Source organism: Argentina anserina, chromosome 3 (assembly GCF_933775445.1).
Source record: "Argentina anserina chromosome 3, drPotAnse1.1, whole genome shotgun sequence".
Classification (NCBI taxonomy): Eukaryota; Viridiplantae; Streptophyta; class Magnoliopsida; order Rosales; family Rosaceae; genus Argentina; species Argentina anserina.
Window position 1 is genome coordinate 22719007 of NC_065874.1, and position 22261 is coordinate 22741267.

The 22261-nt window shown below is 37.5% G+C and overlaps 2 protein-coding genes and 1 long non-coding RNA gene across 4 annotated transcripts; 1 reads left to right on the forward strand and 2 right to left on the reverse strand.

The window, feature by feature from the left end:
• Positions 1–861: 861 nt before the first annotated feature.
• LOC126786309 (dicarboxylate transporter 1, chloroplastic) lies at positions 862–4651 on the reverse strand. The gene is made up of 3 exons (XM_050512093.1): positions 3484–4651; positions 2107–2328; positions 862–1513 (listed from the first exon to the last, which is right to left on the reverse strand). Exons 1-3 carry the CDS (start codon positions 4597–4599, stop codon positions 1151–1153), a joined length of 1701 nt encoding a protein of 566 aa, XP_050368050.1. The 5' UTR covers positions 4600–4651; the 3' UTR covers positions 862–1150.
• Positions 4652–7714: 3063 nt separating this feature from the next.
• LOC126787265 (ATP synthase subunit beta, chloroplastic-like) lies at positions 7715–8999 on the reverse strand. Its single transcript, XM_050513178.1, is given in 2 exon segments — positions 7715–8728; positions 8730–8999. Coding segments are annotated over 2 exon segments (1062 nt in total). The 5' UTR covers positions 8778–8999.
• A 2560-nt stretch (positions 9000–11559) lies between these two features.
• LOC126789026 (uncharacterized) lies at positions 11560–14063 on the forward strand. 2 transcript variants are annotated; one of them, XR_007671468.1, is made up of 5 exons: positions 11560–11645; positions 12535–12644; positions 12810–12868; positions 13543–13656; positions 13756–14063. It is a non-coding gene; the product is annotated as an uncharacterized LOC126789026 (long non-coding RNA). The 2 variants fall into 2 exon arrangements; XR_007671467.1 differs by lacking the exon at positions 11560–11645 and having other exon boundaries at positions 12392–12644.
• Positions 14064–22261: the final 8198 nt, after the last annotated feature.

Here is a 22261-nt window from a genome sequence, read left to right on the forward strand (position 1 = left end):
CGGTGCGCCAACCTTTGACCCTTTAAAACTTAAGTTTACTGAGCACTGTGCGTTGATTTTTGGCGAGCTACTTTGGACGGCGCCGGCACCTAAGCCGAATATTATGTGGCAGGTCATGCCAGCCTGGCATCTCGCCGGGGTGGGTCCCCTCCTACCGGTCCGGTGACCGGAATGGGAGGAGATTTCGCCGGAAAATGTCACGTTAGAGAGAGGTATTAAGAGGTGCCAAACTCAAAAGCATTATACATTTATTTATGACAATCGGATTTTAAACAAAATCTAGTGTTGCATGATTGTAATAAGCTTTTGTTCCTAGTAAAGAGAAGATGACATATACTGTATGTCGGCCAAAAGTATTTCTATGACTTACTAAACAAGTTAGACATGGTTGATGTGTGTGTATGGCTCAACTTGAGGGGAAGTGTTAATATGAGGCATGAAATACACTTGTAGTTATATTGTATATGGTAGCTTGTAGTCTTAGGGTCATAGAACATTTGTACTCTATATATAAGCTTCCTTTGTACGAGCCTTTACGGTAAGTGAAACAGATTATTAGATAATTATCCTCTCAATCCTCTTATGATTCTATAATTTATATGGTTAATCTCATACCATGAGGTTCGTACTATTGCGTTACCTTTGAGTTTAAAGGGTAATGCTGATAGATTGGTATGGCACCAACAGACATGGCTACATGGGATCGGAGGTATATGAGGTGTAGCCTATGCATCAGGGATGGGAAGAGAGCAAATTTGAGTCGGATTCCAGGTCGCATATGCCTGAATGGTTATCAGGTCTACAAGCGGCGGGCTGTTGCGTGCTAGTTTTATAAGATGTCATACATCAAAAGCCATCATGTTGCTGTGATTATCCGAGAGATACTTCTAAGAAAGAATGTGGTACATGATGAGCGTACATTCAAGCATAAACAAAGGATCATCATCAAATGCAGAAAACTGTCATGCTACGTCAAAATTTGGGGGTACAATTTCTAATTTCTGCACTAATTCAACCTCCTATTTGAACCACTTTTTACCCGCATGTCTGCCTAACTTGAAGATTATTTCCATGTAAGAGAATTAAAGGAAATTGTATCCGAGTCGGGCAAACGTCAAGACACAACACCAAATTGTAGGTCGGCAGATTTTCACCACAAACCAATGAACTTCCACCAAAACCCTCCAACACCGAGCCAGATGATGATATTGACGACAGACATAAGAAATCCATAGCCCCACCACTGCGCTAGAGGAACATAGCCAGCGCCATAGAAAACAGGAGCTGACCCGATCCCATAATGGGTCAGGCCACCCATGAGGTTGGAGAGGAATGCAAGCACCATGGCGGCGAAGTATGGTGGAGTACCAAGAGCACTAGCCACAGACAAGAATGCTGTAAACATCGCGCCAATGTGAGCAGCTCCACTAGCAAAGAAATAGTGAGAGTAGAAATACAGAAGAACAAGAATGCCAAAAGCTGGCTGCCATCCAAGACCCAATCCACCAACAAACTGCAAAAGAAGCAGAATCATTGTTAAAGAATCCGCCAGAGAGAAAGATGCATGCAGTAGATACACGGAATCCTACAGTTTATAATCAAGATAGTTTAAAACTAAAGATGCCTGAATATATAGATTTTCAGAGCAATCTTATTTGTTTAAGGCATACTGTATGCACTTTTGTAAGTTTGTTAAAGTCACACATAGAATTAGTAACATGCTAAGCGTGGCTAAAGCTAGAATTAAAATCTAGGAAATTATAAATCCCGTAAATTAAGACAGGAAATAAACTATCAAAATAGGAATATGGATTGCTCAATCTTATTCACTCTGTAAGCTAGTTTAGAACTTTGTTTACAACCTCTTTAGCTATTTTTAAGAAATTGCCAACAGAAATTCTCATACAAATAGAGATCTGTGGGACCATAATGTATGAGAAAATGGGACCACTTCATGCAGTAAGGTTTGAGAGTACCACAATTACTCAAACAAAAACAAAGGAACCGCATGCACATCTTAACTTTCAAACAACATAACAATTTCGGTGACATAAAAATCAGGCACAATAGTACAACTACGTAGACTAAAAGCCAGATAAGACAAACCTTTACTACAGTTTCGCTAAACCAGGAGATAAGGCCATATTTGTTGAGATACCCAGCCATTGCAATAAGTGCAGCAAACCACGTAAGGGTGTCCCAGGCAACTGACTCGGCCAAGCACTCCTTCCAGGTAACAACACCAGTCACAAGGAGAACTGATAGTCCAAGAATGGCAGCTGTAACAGCATCGACACCTAACATTCCTCCAAATATCCACAGCCCTACCTGATATGTTAAAAGAGAGAAGAGTGAGACAATTAACATAAATATTTCTGTATGAGAAGATACATTTGCATATGCATCCTCGTGAGCAGGTATGCATCACCAACTTCGTGTCCATTTTGCAAACAAAATAACTTACAGCATCATTAGCCCATTACCACAGTGATCTTGTCAGGCTATAGTAATCAGAAAGGCGTAGAAGGGATAAAAAGTAAATCATAAACCTCCCCTATCCCCTAAATCTCCCCTATTCCCACAACTACTAAGTGGACAACCAAAAACTTGAGCTGTAAAGTATTATGCTCGAGATAAAAGCGATATTGTGATTATGAAAACTATATGATCGATTTTCCTATCAACCACTATAAGAACCTCATCTGTCTCCAAAACCAAAACAAAATCACCAAGGAAACCATAACAATACTTAAAATTGCATCTGGTAAATGGCTATGCAACTCCTAATGCCCTCTTGTCGGATGCCATTCTCACCACTATAGGACCAGCCAGACTTCACAGGTTATAAACCCTAGGCCCTTAGTTGCATAACTTGCATTCCTCCAAATACAAAACTAAAACGAAGCATGAGCTTAGTTAGCAAAAGGCACCAGGCATGCAAATGATGAATGATACATTCTTCCTTTTACTAAAGCCAGAAGCTAATCACTAGCTCTTGAAAAGATAACACTAACACAGCTCTTCAAGAAGCACACATTAACTTGAAAGCATACGATGTTACAAGGCAGATTGCACTGTGTTTTCACAAAAGTAAAGCAAACAAAAAAGGCCGTTCTTCATCTGCAGCTAAAGTAAGTATTTTTCAATCGGACTAAATGTTAAATGTGTTAGAAATGATTGAAGCGTAAACCAGAAAAGATGTCAGACAACTGAGACAAGTGTAGTGCATACTTCAGTTTCTTCTCATACTCTAATTGCGCAATTGCTACATAATACTTCAACCAAGAAACCCGAAGCCAACGTCCAATAGTAATACCACTAGAGTAACTTTAAAACCGTCAGAATTTATCACTAGAGTAACTTAACCAACGTATTGCATATCACTTTAAACGCCCAATATTGATTCACAAACAAAAAAGCACAAGATAAGCAAATGGTGTACAACATTGAGTAAAAAATGGTAACAGGAAAAGAAAACGGTACCGTAAGAAAGAGAGTCCCGGCCATTATAGTCTCGTTCTTCGACAGCGGCCCCATCTTCTCCAGCCTCTCCTTGGCAAGTTTGGGCGCGTCAGGGCTGCTCTTCACCGACGGCGGGTAAATCACATACAGCAACAACGGCACCACCATCAGCGACACCAACCCGGGAACGATCGCCGCTGTAGCCCAATCCGTCCACCCAATCGTCTTCTTAATCGTGTTAAACGTTAAATTCGCACTCAAAGGATTCGCGGCCATGGCCGTTAAGAACATAGCCGACGAAATCACCGACGTCTGAAAACACGTCAGCATCAGCCACGATCCGAGCTTGTTCTCCGTTCCGTCGCCGACATTGCTCCCGCAGGCGACGCAGAGCGACTTCACCAGAGGAAGGAAAATGCCGCCGGCGCGAGCAGAGACGGAGGGGATCGCCGGAGCTAGCAAGGCCTCGCTGAAGACCAAGCTGTAGCCTAATCCAAGGGAGGTGCTACCGAAGAGGGAGACGAACTGGTAGGCGATTCGGTTTCCGAGGCCGGTTTTGATGAAGCCTCGGGCGAAGAAGAAAGCCAGGGCGATGAGCCAGGGGATGGGATCGCCGAAGGCGGAAAAGGCGGCGGCGAATGTCAAGGTCTTGGTCAGGACCGAAGCTCCGAGGCCTAAGAGCGCGACGGCGCCAAGAGGCAGCGGCTGCGTGATGATTCCGACGATGGTGGCGAGGAAAATCGCGAGTAGCTGCCACGCGTTTTTTGTGACACCGGCGGGAGTCGGCACGAACCAGAGGATCACTCCGGTGGCGATGGACGCGATTAGCGGCTTCATCGCCGCGCCCTGCCATGGCTGCTTGGCCGGAGCGACGGAGGAGCCGCCGGTTGCGGCGGCCTTGACGGTGAGGCCGCGGCTACGGAGGGGGGCGAAGATGGGAGCGGCGGAGTCGGCGAGTTTGGGGAAGGCAAAGAGAGGACTGAGGGTTTTGTTGAAGCCGAGCGCGGCGGATCTGAGCGGGCCGGGTCGGGTTTGGACTCGGAGCCTCGGACTCGGTTTTAGTAAGAGGGATTTGGAGAAGGTGGTCCGGGATCTGAGAGAGGGGAGCGGCGCGGCGGTGAAGGCTAGAGACGCCATTGAAGGAAAGAGAGAGAGAGAGAGAGGGGGGGAGGGATCTGCTGCGGCGGAGCTCTGAGCTCTCAGAGAGGCAGCAGCAGGTGAAGTGGTGAGTGGGACACTGCTCGCGGAAACTAAAATTGAAAACAAAGAAAGCAGAAGCGATGTGGACCGTTGGATTAAGAGATCCGACGGAGGAATCGGTACGGGGCTTTGGAAATGCCGTTTGAACATTAGGAAAGTCCGCCGAAACACGTGGCGGATGGTGAGTGGGGAAGGGGGTCGTGCTTTTTTTTAATTAGTTGACGAAGGAGAGGAGGGGAAAGTGATAGGTTCCACGCGGCGGGAGGGGATTGGAGGAGAGTATATTTGTCTGGGAGTGGAAAGGGGAGCTTGTCTGGTTCTGACTGATCGGATTCATCGGAAAAGGACAAGTAGGAAAGGAAGTAGGGGAGAAGCGGCAGAGGAGATCTGAAAGAGAGGCCAGTAGTTTCTCGAGTGTGGAATGACGGAAATGCCACTGTTAAATAGGCACCACACAAGTGCACGTGGTGTGGATATGAAACGTGGAGACTGACTGGAGTGCAAGTAACAGGGTGGTTCTGACTTCAGCGAATTTTTCAGGTTGCCCTCCGTTACGGTGAGGGGTCGGGGGCAAGAACAAGGGATCCAGATTCTTTCTTAACCTATTCCCAAGCCGAGATACCTAATCTTTTGACGAGATCACCACACGTGTGCTTTTGTGAATCTAATGGTCTCTTTTTCATCTTCTTTGTTCTATTTACTCTTAGCCTCTTTACTTACTCCCTCTGCGACAAAGCTTTGGAAAATCACTGAATTTTCGACTAAGGCTTATAAATCTCCTCGCCGATTGAATTCCTCTTTCATGGGCCATTTATATTTCTCTATTTTTTCGATTTCCAGTTCACGGATGACGACCATTCGTTTTTTCCTCCGGTAGTTGGAGGTTGGATATGGAGATCAATCCAGATTTTATGTTCTATTGAAACCCATAGATTAAATTTCGAATACAAGGTTCTAATAAATTTGGGCTGCAAATAAGCTTGTAGATTTTACTCACCTAGTACTGATCTTCTGGTTTAGAATCCCATCAGTTGATATCAGTATTTGCTTTGAGTTTTACATGGACAGACTTGATAATGATGATATGAGTTTTAACAAATGCAAAACAAAAATGGATTTAAGCTGTTGGGGTAATGGATGGGGTATTAGATAATTAGAATATGGAGAAGGTAATGAGTTGAGATGTTGCTACTGGTACTCTATTGAGTGAAGAACAGAAGAAAGAGAGATAAGAACCAAGGAAAAACAACATAGAGAAAAGATTGACAGAAGAGGAAGAAAGGGTGGAGAAATTGTTAGGTTAATATTAACCTAGTAATGTTTGTCTTATTTTTATTCTTTTTCTTTATATTTTTGTATATTTATTTATTTCTTATTACGTTTCTTACTCATGCTAGGAAAATGTGCAAATGATCGGAAATACGTCAAAAATAGTGGATTTAGCTCACATTATGGATTCGGGTGAAAGTTTCAAACCAAAAAGAGCAAATGTGGAGATTTCACAAGAAAACAAAAGTCAACACCGGAAAATGCCGGTTAAACTCCGGCGATGTGAAGGTGGTTGCCGGAAATGCTGGTGGTTAAAGTCAATAAGTCAATGATGCATATTGGTGAATTATGAATTATAAATTTTAATTTACAATTTAAATTTAAAATAGAAGAAGACAAATGAAGGAGATAATTTCAAGAAAAAGATTCACAATTTGTGCTCCATGAATTGGGAATTTAAATTTAAAATAGAAGAAGACAAATGAAGGGGACCATTTCAAGAACAAAATCCACAATTTGTGCTTCCACATTTGTCCACCATATCTAGCCATTCATTCCCTTACATCTCCACCATTCATTTGTGACCTTAAGGCCTTTAAATACCCTCATTCTTCCCAAATTCGTGCATTCTCCTTCACCACACTAAAACTCCATCAAAACTTCATATTTTCCATAGTTTTAACATAGTTTTCTTAGGCCTAAGTCATAGATATCAAGTTGTGCAAAGAAAAGTGTATAGTGTCTTGAGTTTTCACCAAAAACTAAAGATCCTTTACACCCTTGATCAATCACAAACTTGTTTCATAGATTTGGGTCACTTCACTCTCTTCATCATCTACTCATACTCTTTCTCAACCCTTGTTCTTTGTTCCTAGATTGTGTGGATAAAGTATGGTTTTCATGGAGTTCTTCTTTTGTTAGAACCCATTAATACCATACTTAGAAGCATTTTCTTTCTTATTACATCTTTGTGGGTAGTAAACCTTTAGAGGTACGGTTTGGTATCATTTGTACCAAACCCTTGGTAATCTCTTCTCTCTTTACTCTACTTCTCTTTTGATGTATTTCATTTTCAAGGGTTTGTTGTATTTAATGGGTTGTAAGTAGTTAGATTTGAGGCTAGGCTAGCCCTAGCCAAACTCATGTGTTAATGAATTCATTTTACTTTTAATTGATGTTGATGCATGTTGAATCTATGGGCTTCTAAACTTAAAATGCTTACTAAATGTATTGCTAGTTTTGTCACCTAGAAACATGTTTAGGTAATTAATGAATCGGAACTTGAACTTGACAACTTCTTGAATCCGTGAGCATGGGTAGCATTTAGGTGGTGGCTTAATATTTCTTACGGGAAATATTAAGTTGCTTGAATTTCTTACCTTGAACTTAATGCTTGTGCCATGAGTGTAATTACTCTAAGGGGGTGTTATGCTTGTGGTACATAGCCCACTTGTATTATAAGGTAATATAATTGGGACTAAGGTTTTGTGATTTAATTTGGCTCCAAAAGACTTTGTTAAATTGCATGATTAGTTGGTTTCTTGGTAGCTTCACCAAAGCACTAGGGGAAGTTTGTCAAACATGTTATGCATTAATCTTGAGTTACATTTGTGCATGAGTAAGGCTAGGTGCAATGCCTAAGTCTCTACTCCTCTTTTGATTCTATCTTTACATTTACCTTTCCTTGTTGTTTTTGTGCAATAATTAGTTTGCTTAGCTTAAGTCTCTACTCCTGCTTATTCTATACTAACGATGATGTTTTACAGGGTTTATTATAGACGTTTTAACAAAACGCTCTATTAGCATCTAAATGTGCAAATGTCGTGGCCGGAGCAGGATCGGTCAAATCGTCCGCAGGTACATAAACTGCTTGAATAGAAGTTATGGACCCCTCTTTAGTAGAAGTAATTCTTTCTTGTAAAGATCCCATTTCGGTACTAAGGGTGGGTTGATAACCCACAGCAGAAGACATTCTGCCCAATAAAGCGGATACTTCAGATCCTGCTTGGACAAAACAGAAGATATTGTCGATAAATAAAAGTACATCTTGTTCATTAACATCTCGGAAATATTCTGCCATAGTTAGGGCGGTTAAACCAACCCTCATACGAGCTCCGGGTGGTTCATTCATCTGACCATAGACTAGAGCCACTTTTGATTCGGCAATATTTTGTTCATTAATTATGCCGGATTCTTTCATTTCCATGTAAAGATCATTTCCTTCACGAGTACGTTCACCCACTCCGCCAAATACGGATACACCCCCGTGAGCATTGGCAATGTTGTTGATCAATTCCATAATGCGTACTGTTTTACCCACTCCAGCTCCCCCAAAAAGTCCGATTTTTCCTCCACGACGATAGGGGGCTAGAAGATCTATGACTTTAATTCCTGTTTCAAAAATAGATAATTTTGTATCTAACTGTATAAAGGCAGGCACAGATCTATGAATAGGAGATGTTGTACGAGTATCTACAGGACCTAAATTATCCACAGGCTCTCCAAGTACGTTAAAAATTCGTCCTAGAGTAGCTCCGCCGACTGGAACACTTAAAGGAGCTCCTCTGTCAATCACTTCCATTCCTCTCGTTAGACCCTCTGTAGCACTCATAGCTACAGCTCTAACTCGATTATTTCCTAATAATTGCTGTACTTCACAAGTTACATTAATTTGTTGACCAGCGGTATCTCGACCCTTAACTACCAGAGCGCTGTAAATATTAGGCATCTTGCCGGGTGGAAAAGCTACATCCAGTACCGGACCAATGATTTGAGCAATACGCCCCAGGTTTTTTTTTTTCAAGTGCGGAAACCCCAGGACCAGAAGTAGTAGGATTTATTCTCATAATTAAATATGTCAAAAATTTTTGCGAAAATGGCTGAAATCAAAAATAAATAAATGTTCGATAACAAAATAAGTTGATCGGTTAATTGAATCAATAACAATAAGAAATGGGCCTTAGCAATCGATTCCGTTAGTACCATCCAACGGAATCCAATTCCATTGTTGACTTATTGAATTTCAGTAAATTCAAAAGTTCAATCAAAACCTATTTTTAAAATATCAAGTGGAGGAATAAAAATTTTGTTCAAGTCTTTTATTTGCTATTTGCCTATCATTATAGACAATAACTTTCATATTTTCTATGGAACTCGAACCCTATTTATTTACTTACTTTGCTTTGACTATTTTTTTCTATCTCATCAGTCCGTATTTATGATTTCAGCATATTGATTTACTCTTATCCTGTTATTTTTTATTTTCTTTTTAGCCTATTCTTTTTTTAATGCTTATGGACGAATTCTGGCTATTTTTATATTTAGGATTTACATATACAACATATATCACTGTCAAGAGTGAATTTCTTATTATTTAGATATTTTTATTTTAAAAAGTACAATATTAGAAATTTGAAAAACAAAGATTGGGTTTAATAATAGAGCGTTTTGTTAAAACGTCTATAATAAACCCTGTAAAACATCATCGTTAGTATAGAATAAGCAGGGATCGTTCTTTCCGGGGAATTGAAGGGAACTCTAAACTTTTAGTGTTAACAAATAATGGGGGGTTTGAGATTGATTATTAACTACTAAAATAAAACATAAATGACTATTTACATGATTGACTTCTCTTTAACAAACTTAAACCAAATTTACCATTACATCACATAATTACAAGTTCGAACCTATCATCTATTCTAATTCGACCAATTACATAGTTTTTAGACACCAATACAATTAGAGCCTTAGGGGATCATCTAATCATGCAAGATTTCAATTAACATTTAGATTGACTTAGAGTCTTATCTAAATTTGCATGCAATCGAATTCAATAACACTTAGAGTAGAAATCAAACAAGATTACATTTAAGCACCAAATCTTTGTTGGAGACATGTTTCATGTATGGCGTCACCCACCATGGTTTCACATGCAAATTTCCAGAATTTTTACCACTTTTAATCAACACAAACCGAACTCACTTAGGGCATGATTCGATTTGTGTCAATATGGTTGATGAATCTAGCACTCAAACACAATCTTAGGGACTGCATCCAAGCACTAAATTCATATGCACATATTTGAAAATTATCTAAAAGTATGAGAAAGATGATTAGAACACAACAATAGAAATACAAACTCATTAATTATAGGAAACCATCAATTTGGCAAAGAACCAAAAATCCAATAAAATAATATGAAAATTTCGATTCTTAATACAAAACAATAATCCCACACAAACATCATACTACAATCTTCATAGACAAAGTATTGTAAAAAAATCAAAAACGAACAAATCCGTGGAGAAGAGTTGCGAGAATCACACGTTGTAGGAACCTTGGAGGTGTATCTTCAATGGTGATTTCGGTGGAGATGGAATTTGTATATGGGGAGAATGGCTTGCTGTTTTGGTGAAGGATGTTTGAGGTAGTATTTTAGTAGAGGTTTGGCTCTTGAATGCAAATGAGAAGTGATTTTATTTGAGAGATGAAGTCATGTATATATAGAGGAAAGATGGAGGGTTTGAAATTGCTTGTTTCTTCCTATAATAATGTCATGCTTTAATCCCTTAAATCATGGAAAGTTTTATTCCATAAAACATGCCATGCTTTAATCCCTAAAACATGCCATGTTTTATTCCCTAAAACATGTCATGTTTTATTCCCTAAAACATGTCATGTTTTATGCATTTAACATTTTAATGATCATCTTTAATTGTTGCATGACTTGGCTCCAACTCTTTTTCTTTAATTATCTCTTCAATCAAATCTGAAAATAAGAAAATAAAATCATAAGTAAGAGATAATTAGTTTCAAAACCTAACAAAGATTCCTAGTCAAACTAGGACTCTAGACCAATTGTGCATTTTTAACTCATGTAAGCACAAAAATGCATCTAATACCGTCCAAGACTCTTACTACGACTCAATGACTCAATAGTACAACAATAAGGGCTAAGCAAAGTACAAATTGAGGTAAAAACATGTTAAGAACGTCGCACAAAATGCTCCTATCAATAATAAGTACAAATTCATAATAAGGGTTATTTAAGCTATTTAACCCATGATAACAGAAGACATACTAAGGGTTGGACATTGATTTGCTAAATATTTATGTTAATGACTACAAAGGCAACAATACATCTTGAATATCGTAGAGATATATATGCTTTAAGTTTGCAACCTTTGGGTACGTAGCAAACATGAAAACACGGTTATGATAGAATAGACACCAACTTCTGCAGTAGTTATGATACTTTGGGTACAATGATCAACCAATTTCAATCCTTCATCTTAAATATTTAAGTTAATTACTAAACATTATACCAGGAACATCATATTTCCAACAGAAGACAGTACCCCACTATGGATTTGCCGTGGCCGTTCGTCTAATTTTTGCAACGGCAGTGCGATGACATTAACGTCGTCGTTAATTTTGCGATGGTAACGCCAAGCCGATGCTAAAAATTAAGAAACTCTCTCTCTCTCTCTCTCTCTCTCTCTCTCTCTCTCTCTCTCTCTCACACACACACACACACACAAACATTTCCTTGAATTGGGTCTTACTCTACACGAGATTTCACTTAGTTTAGATGATTGGAGTGTACTGTGTACAATTCATTTATGCAGTAATGCAATTGTAGCCTCACTGGGTATTTCTTAGGTCTGTAGATTCTGGACTTTGCTTTTGATCGTCTGGGGGCTAATGGATCAAAGGTATGATTAAAAATGAGCACTTCGTTACTTTTGTTTTCATTAGACTTGTTAATTCTCTCGACGTCCATTGTAAGATTTCTTCAAGTGAAGTTTCTGCTTCTCAACTCCAGTGCACGAAAACAAAAAGAAACTTTGCTTCTCCACTGCTATAGTGTTTGATTATATGTCTCTGAGGGTTGTGGTCATTCTGGATCACTTTTATGCTATGCTCCTTTGTTCAAAGGCGGTTTGATTTTGAATTTTAGTGTCAAATGGTCACTGCGTTTGCTTGTTTAATTGGTTGCATTGGGAAAGTTTTGGTCTTTCCCAGAATATAGATTGACTTGAACTACTTGGCAGTACCCAGTAAAACCCTGGAGCTTGTAGTTCACTTCATCATTAGATAGAATTATTTTGATTGGACTTTTACTTATGTACACCAATGTTATGATCTGTTTTAGTTCTTCCTGTTTATAGGTATCAGATATGATTATTTGTTTCTACTTTTGAGTTCTAGTGAGTAGATAAGATCACTAAGCACAAAGATTGTTACTTTATCATCTTTAGGTAGAGATAAAAGATTTAGTTCGGAGTTTCAGTTCATATTTGGTGACTTCACTGACTGAATTGAACTATTGGTATGTGCTACTAATGCATCACTGACTGAATCTTGAGGCAGAAACCTATGCATGGTTTGCAAAACTGATTAACAGCCCTGATAGCAATATATATATATATATATATATATATAGATTATATATATATATATATATAATCTTGCTTAGTGGTTCTTATGTCAATAAGCCTCATATTCCATTGAGTCATTGACTATGATTTCTCTCTTTGAAATAGCTCTACTATCATCTTGATGTGTTAATATGTTAGTCTTAAATTTTTGTTTACTTTACAGATTGGAGATAAGAATTGCTGGAGTAATAACGAAGTTTATTACTGCATCATTGTTTATGTGGATAGCTCATGTTGCAATATTGTATGGCTATAACAACAATTTGATTCCTGGTAAGACTATTGTGTCCAGTACTGCAGCTTTTTGTTATCTTCAGTTGTCATATGATGATATCGGATTGGTTATTGGAAACTAGTAGTGCTTTTCATATGTATCGTACTTGTTAATGCTCTCGACTAACTTTCATAATATTTCTACCTGTGATTTCTGATTTACAGGGAAGAAATAAATGGTCACGCACTAGATGAATTTAACATTTAGTCAGATGGGATGCCAGGTTTGACTCGATTTGTTTCTCTTCTGTCTCCTATTGTTCTTTAGATATCTTTTGGTAGAGGCCCTCTCCCTAACTTTACTTTGGACTTTCATCAATACATTAGTTTGTTAATGGTGAAATTCATTTTCTCTCTTTTATTGTTAATAACTCTTTTTGGTTTGTTGAAAGAGTTAATGAAATATTGGCTTGATGACCAATATATTTCTGCTATATGTGTGTTTGTGGCCCCTTCCTGTCAAAATAATTTCTATTATTTGAAATATTGGCTTTATGACCAATATTCTTCTGCTATATGTAGATGCTCTAAAGGCATTAAGAAGTTTCATACTGATCAATCTATTATGCTTTGATATAATCTGACTGAAGGATGGAAAAGTATGTAAGTATGTTTTGCTTTGGTTAGGGTTTCTGTATAATAGAAAGATTTGTAGTAAATAGTAAATCTGCAACCTTTGAAACAACATTAAAGGCTTACCAAATCACTAACCGCATTGTTTGATGTCTGGTTTTGACTTCATAATGTAGATGGAAGATCGTAATCACTAGTTTGAGTGTATAGTTTCTATAGGTTTGAACCTTCTGTGATTGTGTTTTGGTTACCTTGCAGAGCCAATACTCCATTTATGGCTTTGATTAGTGCTGCAAATTTTGAGGGTATTTGTTTTATTTTTCAGTTCTTGATACAAAGGAGGGATTCATAAATGAGAGGTGGACTTTGTTTTATGATATGTATTTGTATTCTCATCTAGGATGTCAGAAATGAAGCCTGTCAGGAGGCCAAGGCTAAGGTGAGTTGATTTGAACTACCTCTCTTGGTCCTTTCCTTGTTTTGAAACTGCAATGGTTGTGACGTGCTGTATGTTCCATATGTTTTGAATTCAAAAAAGGAGAGAGATTGAACAACTGCCACATCAACAACAATGTAAACATCCAAGCGCCTGAAGATCTACCACGAGTGCCTACTGCAGTTCATTACCGATTAGATCTGGATCAAGAAGAATAGAAAACTAGCCAAGTGTAAAAGAACTTTTCTTACAGTACAATAGAGCTTTATTGTAGTTCATGAATCATGACTAAAATTAATTTGTTTTATTCTTTTTGTCAAACTATTATCCATAATAAAAAAATGGCATTCATTATTTTTGTGTAATTTTTTTATTCTAATAAATAATTTAGTGTGGAAATTTTACGGTCACCAGGTTTTTAATTTATTTTATAAATAAAATTTAGCAACGGCAATTCGCAAATTGTTGCGATGGTGAGGTTTTTCCGTCACTAGATCTTTTAGCGACGCCAAAAAACCATGGCGTTGAGCAATTGCGTTGCCGATTTTAGCGACGGGTGATCTGCCGACCCAACGCCGTAGCCGTTGATCGTTTGCGATGACAAACTGACTTTCAGCGACGTGTGGTCACTATGGCGAGCATAATTATTTTTTGTAGTGTCCCTGAACTCATGTTCTCCATAGAAACACAAGAAAGCTGAAATTACCATAATCACACATATCTTGTTAACCAAACAGAAGGTAAGGAAGACAAACACCTATCATAGAAACATAGTTTTGTATCTGGATAACTCATCCCATGGTTAATATCATTAATTCACAATATTGAAAGTGATAAATATTAGATTATCAGTAGAACAACAATTAACAGGCAATCACCCAAAACACATTCTCAGTAGCCAAGAAAGAATTATAAAATGGCGAAATAGCTCTATCAGCAAAAGTATTGCGTATGGTAACTTAAAGTATGGAAAATCTAAACTTTTAAAATCAGTATGCAGTCTGTCTCAACTGCTCAAGTAATGAAAGCTTTTTGTAAACTAAGCAGAAGAACACAACGTTTAAAAGAAGTCCAAACAATTCCACATAAAGCAGATATAGCAGCATACTAGGGTTTCCAATATATTAGAAGTGTTAAACCTCCTCCAGAAAATGAATGGACACCAATATACTATTATGGATGCATAATTGAAAGTTTGAAAGTAAATAACAGAAGTAATGTAACACCCTAAGTCCGTATTTTTAGTGATTAGGAGTTTTAGACTAAATTACTTCCTTTGGCCTTTTAACTGTTTTACTTTTACTTAACCAAAAAAAAAAGTGTTACTTTTACATTTTCTGAAAAAAAAAATGAAAAAAAAAAGAAACAAAGAGGGAAGAGTATGAGCTACGTTGGGGAGGAGAGTAAGTAAGCAAGTAGGAGGTGGAGATTTCTAAAAAGAAAGTTAGGACTTAGGCAGAAAAGGTGTATATATATATATATATATATATATATATATATATATATATATATATTCGGTCAAATTTTTTCATCACAAGTGATTCAATATTTAGGTATGCTATTCAAGATCATATTTACAAAATTTCATTCAATTTGACAATGGCTTGAGCTTTCAAAATTGAGATTTACATAAACGGTTTACATTGAACAGATTTAATTCGTTCATTGATTTAATCTAATTTCAATACCTTAACGATAACCGAATTGAATGAAATTTTGTAGAGATGATCTTGAATAACATACCTAAATATTGAATCTGAAGGTACATATATTGGCCTCCATATAGTTGATGAAGATCCAAAGGTGTGGAGGACAAGTCATGAAGATTTGATATGCAAAAGGAGAATTGAAGTTGTTTCCTAATTGGACTAGGAAAAGATTATGGTTTGTTTTTCATACCAAAGAAGCTCCACCGATTTGATTATGGGTAGATTGATATATATTTGGGAATATATATTTAGTTAAATGGTGTTTGAGAATTGTTATAGAAAAGGATTCAAAATAAAAGGTGTATTCCATATTCATATGGATTTTTTCCTTTTCTATGTGAGATGTATTAGGAAGGGAAGTTAGGTTTAATTCTTAGGGTTAGGGAATATATGTGGCTGCTATATATATGATATATATAGGCAGTAGGTTGTGTGGCCTCTAGGAGATACACGAACAAGAAAAAAAGAGAGGAGAAAGAAGGTGAAACCAAAGAGAAGAAAATTCACAAAAAGGGAAGCTTAGTGCTAGGAGATCTTTGTGACTCCATTGAAGACCTTAATGGCAACATCAACGTTCTTAGTGAGGTTGATCATCCGTGTGTCTACAACGATCTTAGTGAGGTTGTATCGACATTTGAAGCAACGATCTTAGTGAGGTTGTTTCATGCTTGATTGTGACTATCAAGTAAGAAGTACTTTTACTTTTGAGAATAATATTATCATTGATTAAGGTGTAATCATTGTAATATGAATTGTTCAATAGAAAAGTAAAATTCTTCTATATATTCCGCTGCTATTACTCGTTGTTGTTCTATCTTGTATTTTCAATTGGTATCAGAGCAGGTCACTAGACGTACTTAGTGAGATATGTGGGATTAAAGATGGAACGTCAAGGATTGAATCAACCACCCATGCTCTACAGTATGGATTTCGCTCAATGGAAGCTTCAAATGAGATCCTTTATATATGGTATTGATTTTCATGCATGGAGAAGCGTTGAACGTGGATGGAAACCTCCAATGAAAGATGTTAATTCAAAAGCTACTGAGGGGACATCCACTGGTGAATTAAAAGATGAAGATGAGTGGACTGAAAAAGAGATTAAGGCTAGTGAAGGAAATCACAAGGCTCTTAACGCTCTATATGCGTCAATGAGCAGAGAAGAAAGGAAAAGAGTTCAGAATTGCGTTACAGCTAAACATGATTGGGATAAATTTTGTGTTTTAAATGAAGGTAATGATACTGTAAAAGAACAAAGATTACAACAATATTATTCTGAAATCGATGCTTTAAAAATGAGAGATGATGAAACTATTGATGATTTTTATAGTCGTTTTACTGATCTCTCTAGTTTATGTGAAAGCCTTGGAAGACCGTTACAAGAGTCTGATATTGTAAGAAAAATATTACGGTCTCTTCCAAAGTCTTACAGGATGAAAAAGACAACGATTCAAGAACAATATAATCTCAACACATATTATGTGGACTTGTTGATTGGAAATCTGAAGGCTTGGGAGATGGAGCTTGAAGAGGATGAAAGACCGAAAGGTAAGAATTCTAAAAATATTGCTTTAAGTGTTACAAAAAATCCTAAATCAAGCTCTGAGGAGGCTGAAAATAATGAACTGTTGATTTTAGAATTTGAGAAATTTTTGAGTCAGAGAAAGTCAATTTCAAATGAACAAAATAATCAAAATTCTAGAAGGAATTTTAATGGAAATAATATGCGTTTTGAGAAACGTAATGATAATTACTCACAAAAGAAGTATGAGTATGGAAGTAGTAGTAATAGTAATAAGAAGTGTTATCCTTGTGGTGGCATTGGCCACGTTGCTACTAACTGTGGAAATAAAAAATTTGATTCAGGTAATAAGGCTTACAAGTCCTCTTGGAGTGATGATGATGATAGTTCCCCAAAAAGGGACAAAATGTTTGCTCTTGTGTCTTCTTTCTCTTTAGATTATGCAGGTTCAAAAACTGAGGATGAAGAGGATCAAGAAGAAGATGGAGAAAACAGCTATGAGGATAATGAGATGTTTGAATATCAAGCAAAAGTTATCAAGGCTGCTGAGAAAATTTCAGAAAAGAATGTTCTATTAAAGCAACAAGTGGAGAAGCTGGGAGATGAAAAAATGGAATGGGAAGTGGAGAAACTAAACCTGAGAAAGAAAAGTGACAATGGTGATCATGTGCTTGAAAGAAAACGGCTTCTAGCAAAGATTCAAATGCTCCACGATGAGGTAATCGAAAAAGACAATCTAATTGATTTATTAAACTCTAAACTTGGCAAGTTGCAGGTTTTGCTTGATGGAACAGATAACAAGGTTGGAAAATTTCAAAATAGTTCGAAATCGTTATCTGACATTTTAAGTTCAGGAAAGAGCTACAATGATAGAACTGGACTTGGATATACTGGTAAGTCTAGCTTAAATAGAAATTCTAATTTCTCTACTAACTTTGTTCGTGAACAAACAGGTTCAAAGGCAAGTGAAACATATGTTGAAAAACATGAAAAAACTGAGAATATTCAGACTTCCTTCAATTCAAAAGTGATCAACTCGAATGATAGATATGAGAAAGATATTAAAGATATTCGAAGTAAGTTGGAACAACATGGTCAGTTTTTACTTGATATTTCTCACTTTGTCGGTTTATCTAAATCTTATAAAGGAACTAACCAGGATGTGAAAAAGACTCAGAAATATCCAAGTAAGAAAGTTTGGAGGAAAAAGGAAGACCAGAGTCACATAGAAGCTTATTGTAATATGTGTTGTATTGATATAGATTATGAATCTGGTGATAAAGAAACTAGAACTGCAATTGACTCTATAAATGTAACTGCTGATCATTATGTGGATTTGTCTGAATTATCTGATGATAGGTTGCCAAGAACTAATAATACAAATGTGCAGTCACAGGGAGAATCAAGAGAAGTTGATAAAAGTTTACAACCTGCAACAAAATTTCGTACAGTTTTTAAACAGGTTCAAAAAGATCATTCAACTAGAGATGTCATTGGAGAAGGCGTTCAGACCAGAGGAAGGACAATGTAAATTGCGTCACACAAAGGAGAAAACGCAGAAAGCTCCGACACTGAAAATGTGGAAATTAACAAAGCTCTAGTAAGTTTTATTAAAGAGAACGTTACAGGAACTAACGCTGAAATTACAAGTTATTCTGATGCTGATTGAAGAGGTACTCTGCAAGATTGGAAAAGTACTAGTGGTGGTTGTGTATTCGTTGGTAAGAATTTAGTTGCATGACATAGTTAGAAATAAATCTGCACTCATTGTCTATAACAGAAGTTGAATATGTTGATCCATGTAGTTGTTGTATACAAATGCTTTGGTTGAAAAATATGCTTATGGATTATGGTATTCCGCAAGGAAAGCTTGTTGTATTATGTGATAATACAAGTGCTATTAGTATTTCTAAAAATCATGTTCAACATACTAGGACTAAACACATTGATATACGTTATCATTTCATTCGGAAACTTGTTAATAAGAATATTCTATCATTAGAATTTGTTTCTACAAATTATCAATGGGCAGATTTGTTCACCAAACCACTGGATACAGAATGTTCTCTGACCTTACGTAATGCCATTGGCATTTGCTCTCAATATTGACAAACAACTGCTTTGGTGAGTACATATGTCAAGGTAACATTTTCTTGTCCTTGATCTTATCTTACTGTAGAACACGAATCTGAAAACCAATAAGAGTGCAGACACGTGTACAAATAAATGTAATTTATTGAATATCAAGCGCGGGGTTACAATCTTTGGTGAACTCCTCTGATTCTATCTCCGTATGTGATTTGGCTCAAGGGTGACATGCACTTGATCTTGAGGATTTGAGTTTGATTTGGATTTGATTTGATGAAGAACGAGCGATTTGGCCGCTTGATGATTCTTTGTGGACTTGAAGTTGGATTTGGATTTGATAAAGAATGAGCGATTTGGCCGCTTGATGATTCTTCGTGGACTTGAGGTTGAATTTGGATTTGATGAAGAACGAGCGATTTGGTGGCTTGACGATTCTTCGTGGATTTGATGATCTTCGTGGACTTGAGAGACTTCGGGATTTGTCGAGAGTGATTCTTGCTCAAGTGATTTATCTCCTTCTTCTCCAAGTCTAAAAATCCTCTCCTCTCTTTATGTTGAAAGACTATTTATAGTGTCAAAGTTTCTATTTTATAGAATATTTTAATGACACTTAAAATAATAAATTTCTTTAATTGTATAATTAAATCAATATGTATTTTCCGATTAATTCAAAATTAGTTATTCTCATAACTAAATTAAACAGAAAATAGTTGATTTAATTATAGTCGTTAAAGAATTTATTAATTTAATAAAATGTCCGATTACAATTTCGAATCGTCAATAACATTCAATTTTCGATTTAAGTCGGAATCACATAGCTTTGATTACGATCATCCGTTTATGTGCTGACACGAGTTTTATTTGGATCCGCACCAACTTTGTTGACTTTTGGCCACGTGTGCAATTTTGCCGGGATCTTGGTCGATTTAATTATTTAACGAAGATAATTTACTTCATTAAATTTCATGTGTCTACAAATGCCCCCACTTCAAGTCGTGTTGCAGACATGTCGTCGTCACGTGCCGAAAACGCAGCTTGAAGTATGTAGTTTGATTTGGAGAATTTGTGGAGCTAGCTTTCGAGGCTCCGCAAATTTTGTAGTAATCTTTCCTTATGACTTCCGAGATTTAGTTCGTCACAAAGGGAAATTACTGACTCTCCCGTCGATTTATTTGATTTGGTGTTGATTCGGTATGGCTTGAACATTTATTGATGATCGTTGACAAATTGCTTCTCTAACACTAATTGCTTGATAGTCATGGTTTTTTTTCTTCCTGCTGCCTGCATTAATGCAGCTGCAAGTTTGACTACTTAAACATGATTTTACTTTCGTACTCAGTAGATCATATAGTCATGCGGAGCACGCTTGGTGATGCATGGGAGTTGATTTAACTGACCAAGCCCTAGATATTCCATCATCTCGGCAATATGCTTCCTCTTTCTCTTTGTCTAGAAACTCTTCTTTTTCCACGAAAGGAACTTCCTTGAGAGTAGCTTTAATGAATGAAAATGGTTGAGCACTTTTCCTTCGTAGCTTTAATGACTTCTTAGGCACTGCTTTAGTTTTGAGAGTAGAGCCGACCACCATATTTGACTTCTGGTAGCACGCTTTTGGTAGCACGTGAATTGCCATGAAATTTCACTTCATGAGTGGAAACTGTTACAACAAACTATTAATCTAAATCAATGATGCGTGCTCCACAAAATCAATGATGGGTTTGTTCTCTATCTTCCTGAGAGGCACATTTCCCTCATCACTTACATATTGTGGTTCTTGTTTCACAAAATCTTGTTTCTCCAGTGACGGTTTTGTTCATGATTCCCTTCTCTTGGTAAGTAGCATTTTGTTATATAACTGATGGAAATGGTCTGTAGAAGTCGGTGTATCATGAAGAACCTTCTCTTCCTCAATCTCATTAAGTTCTGAACCTAATGAGAAATAGCTATTTCGTGCTTCCCCACTTGTTTCAGGTGATAGAGTCTTGAATTCTAGAAAACCTTCATTTTCTTGCTTAGAACCATAATTATCATAGATATTAGCATTGGGCGCATTGAATAGATCATGATCATGAATATCTGTCCCTATTGAGACCTCTGTGTCAATCTCATCGTTTAGCATATGGATCTCATCATCCTCATTTGTTGCTTGATGAACATCCGAACCGATTTCCCTTCCTAATATATCAGCATTTGATTATGACTGTCAACCTCATGACAAGAGGCTGGTGTCACTTCAGTACTAGTAGCATCTTCATTTTTTTTTCTTAACTTCTTCTTCATCATCATCTAGTTCTTCTTGTTCTTGCACCTCCACTTCTAATCCTGGCAAAACAGTACCCCACAATTTCTTCTATCATCTCAAAGATGACAAACAGCTTCTCCTCAAGGCCACACCCTCTGATCCAAGAAGTTGATAATCACTTGAGCCGATTGAGGTCTTCCAAAGCCATATCCACATCTTCATCATTAATAAGCAACAGATTTAAACAGCCTGCAAGACCTGCTTGATTGTGTAGATAGGTCGCTTCTGTTGCAAGGTACCTAACAAGCATTAGCACAAAAGCAACAGCAGAAATGGGCCAATGAGCTATTAGATGGCTCTCTCCACCACTTGGATATTTGCAGCACCACAAAGGATGCCCTATCGCAAACAAAGGAGGTCGTACAAGACCTTCAATCATTAATTCGAAGAAATCGGGGAGATGAAACTGGATTCACAAGTGTGGTCAGGAAATACTTGAGCTCTTCTAATTCTCTTTTTTTTATATATCATCTCCAGAAGATGCTTCATTTTGAGCTCTTAATGTCTCACATCTTGCTCGCCATGTTTCTTCCAAATTACTAAGGTTAACTTCCCATGCTTGTTTGGCTGACCCTTGTAGATAATAGTACGGGCATTGGACCACAGGAACAAGACTGCTAGAACACTAATCAGAATGTGGCAGATAAGCGCAAGCAAATGGTACTCAACCAACTCAAACAGAACCCAAATGGCAGTAGCTCCTCCGAGAACCCCGGCCGAAACCTTCTTGTTCCTCCACAAGAACACATCCGCAGGCTTTCCACCGCCTAAGACATGGTGAACATGGAGCTCTCCTCCAAAGAGACAGAAGACCTACTCCTTGACCGACGAATACTTCGCCACCGGGATGACCTTTTTTGTCTCGGAGTCCAATGAAGACGAACTTGACGACTCACGATGGATCTTCTCGCTGATCTTCCCCACCGGCGACTGCTCAGCCTTGGCGTCGGCGAAGCGGCGCGGTGGTCGTATATGAGCAAAAGTCAC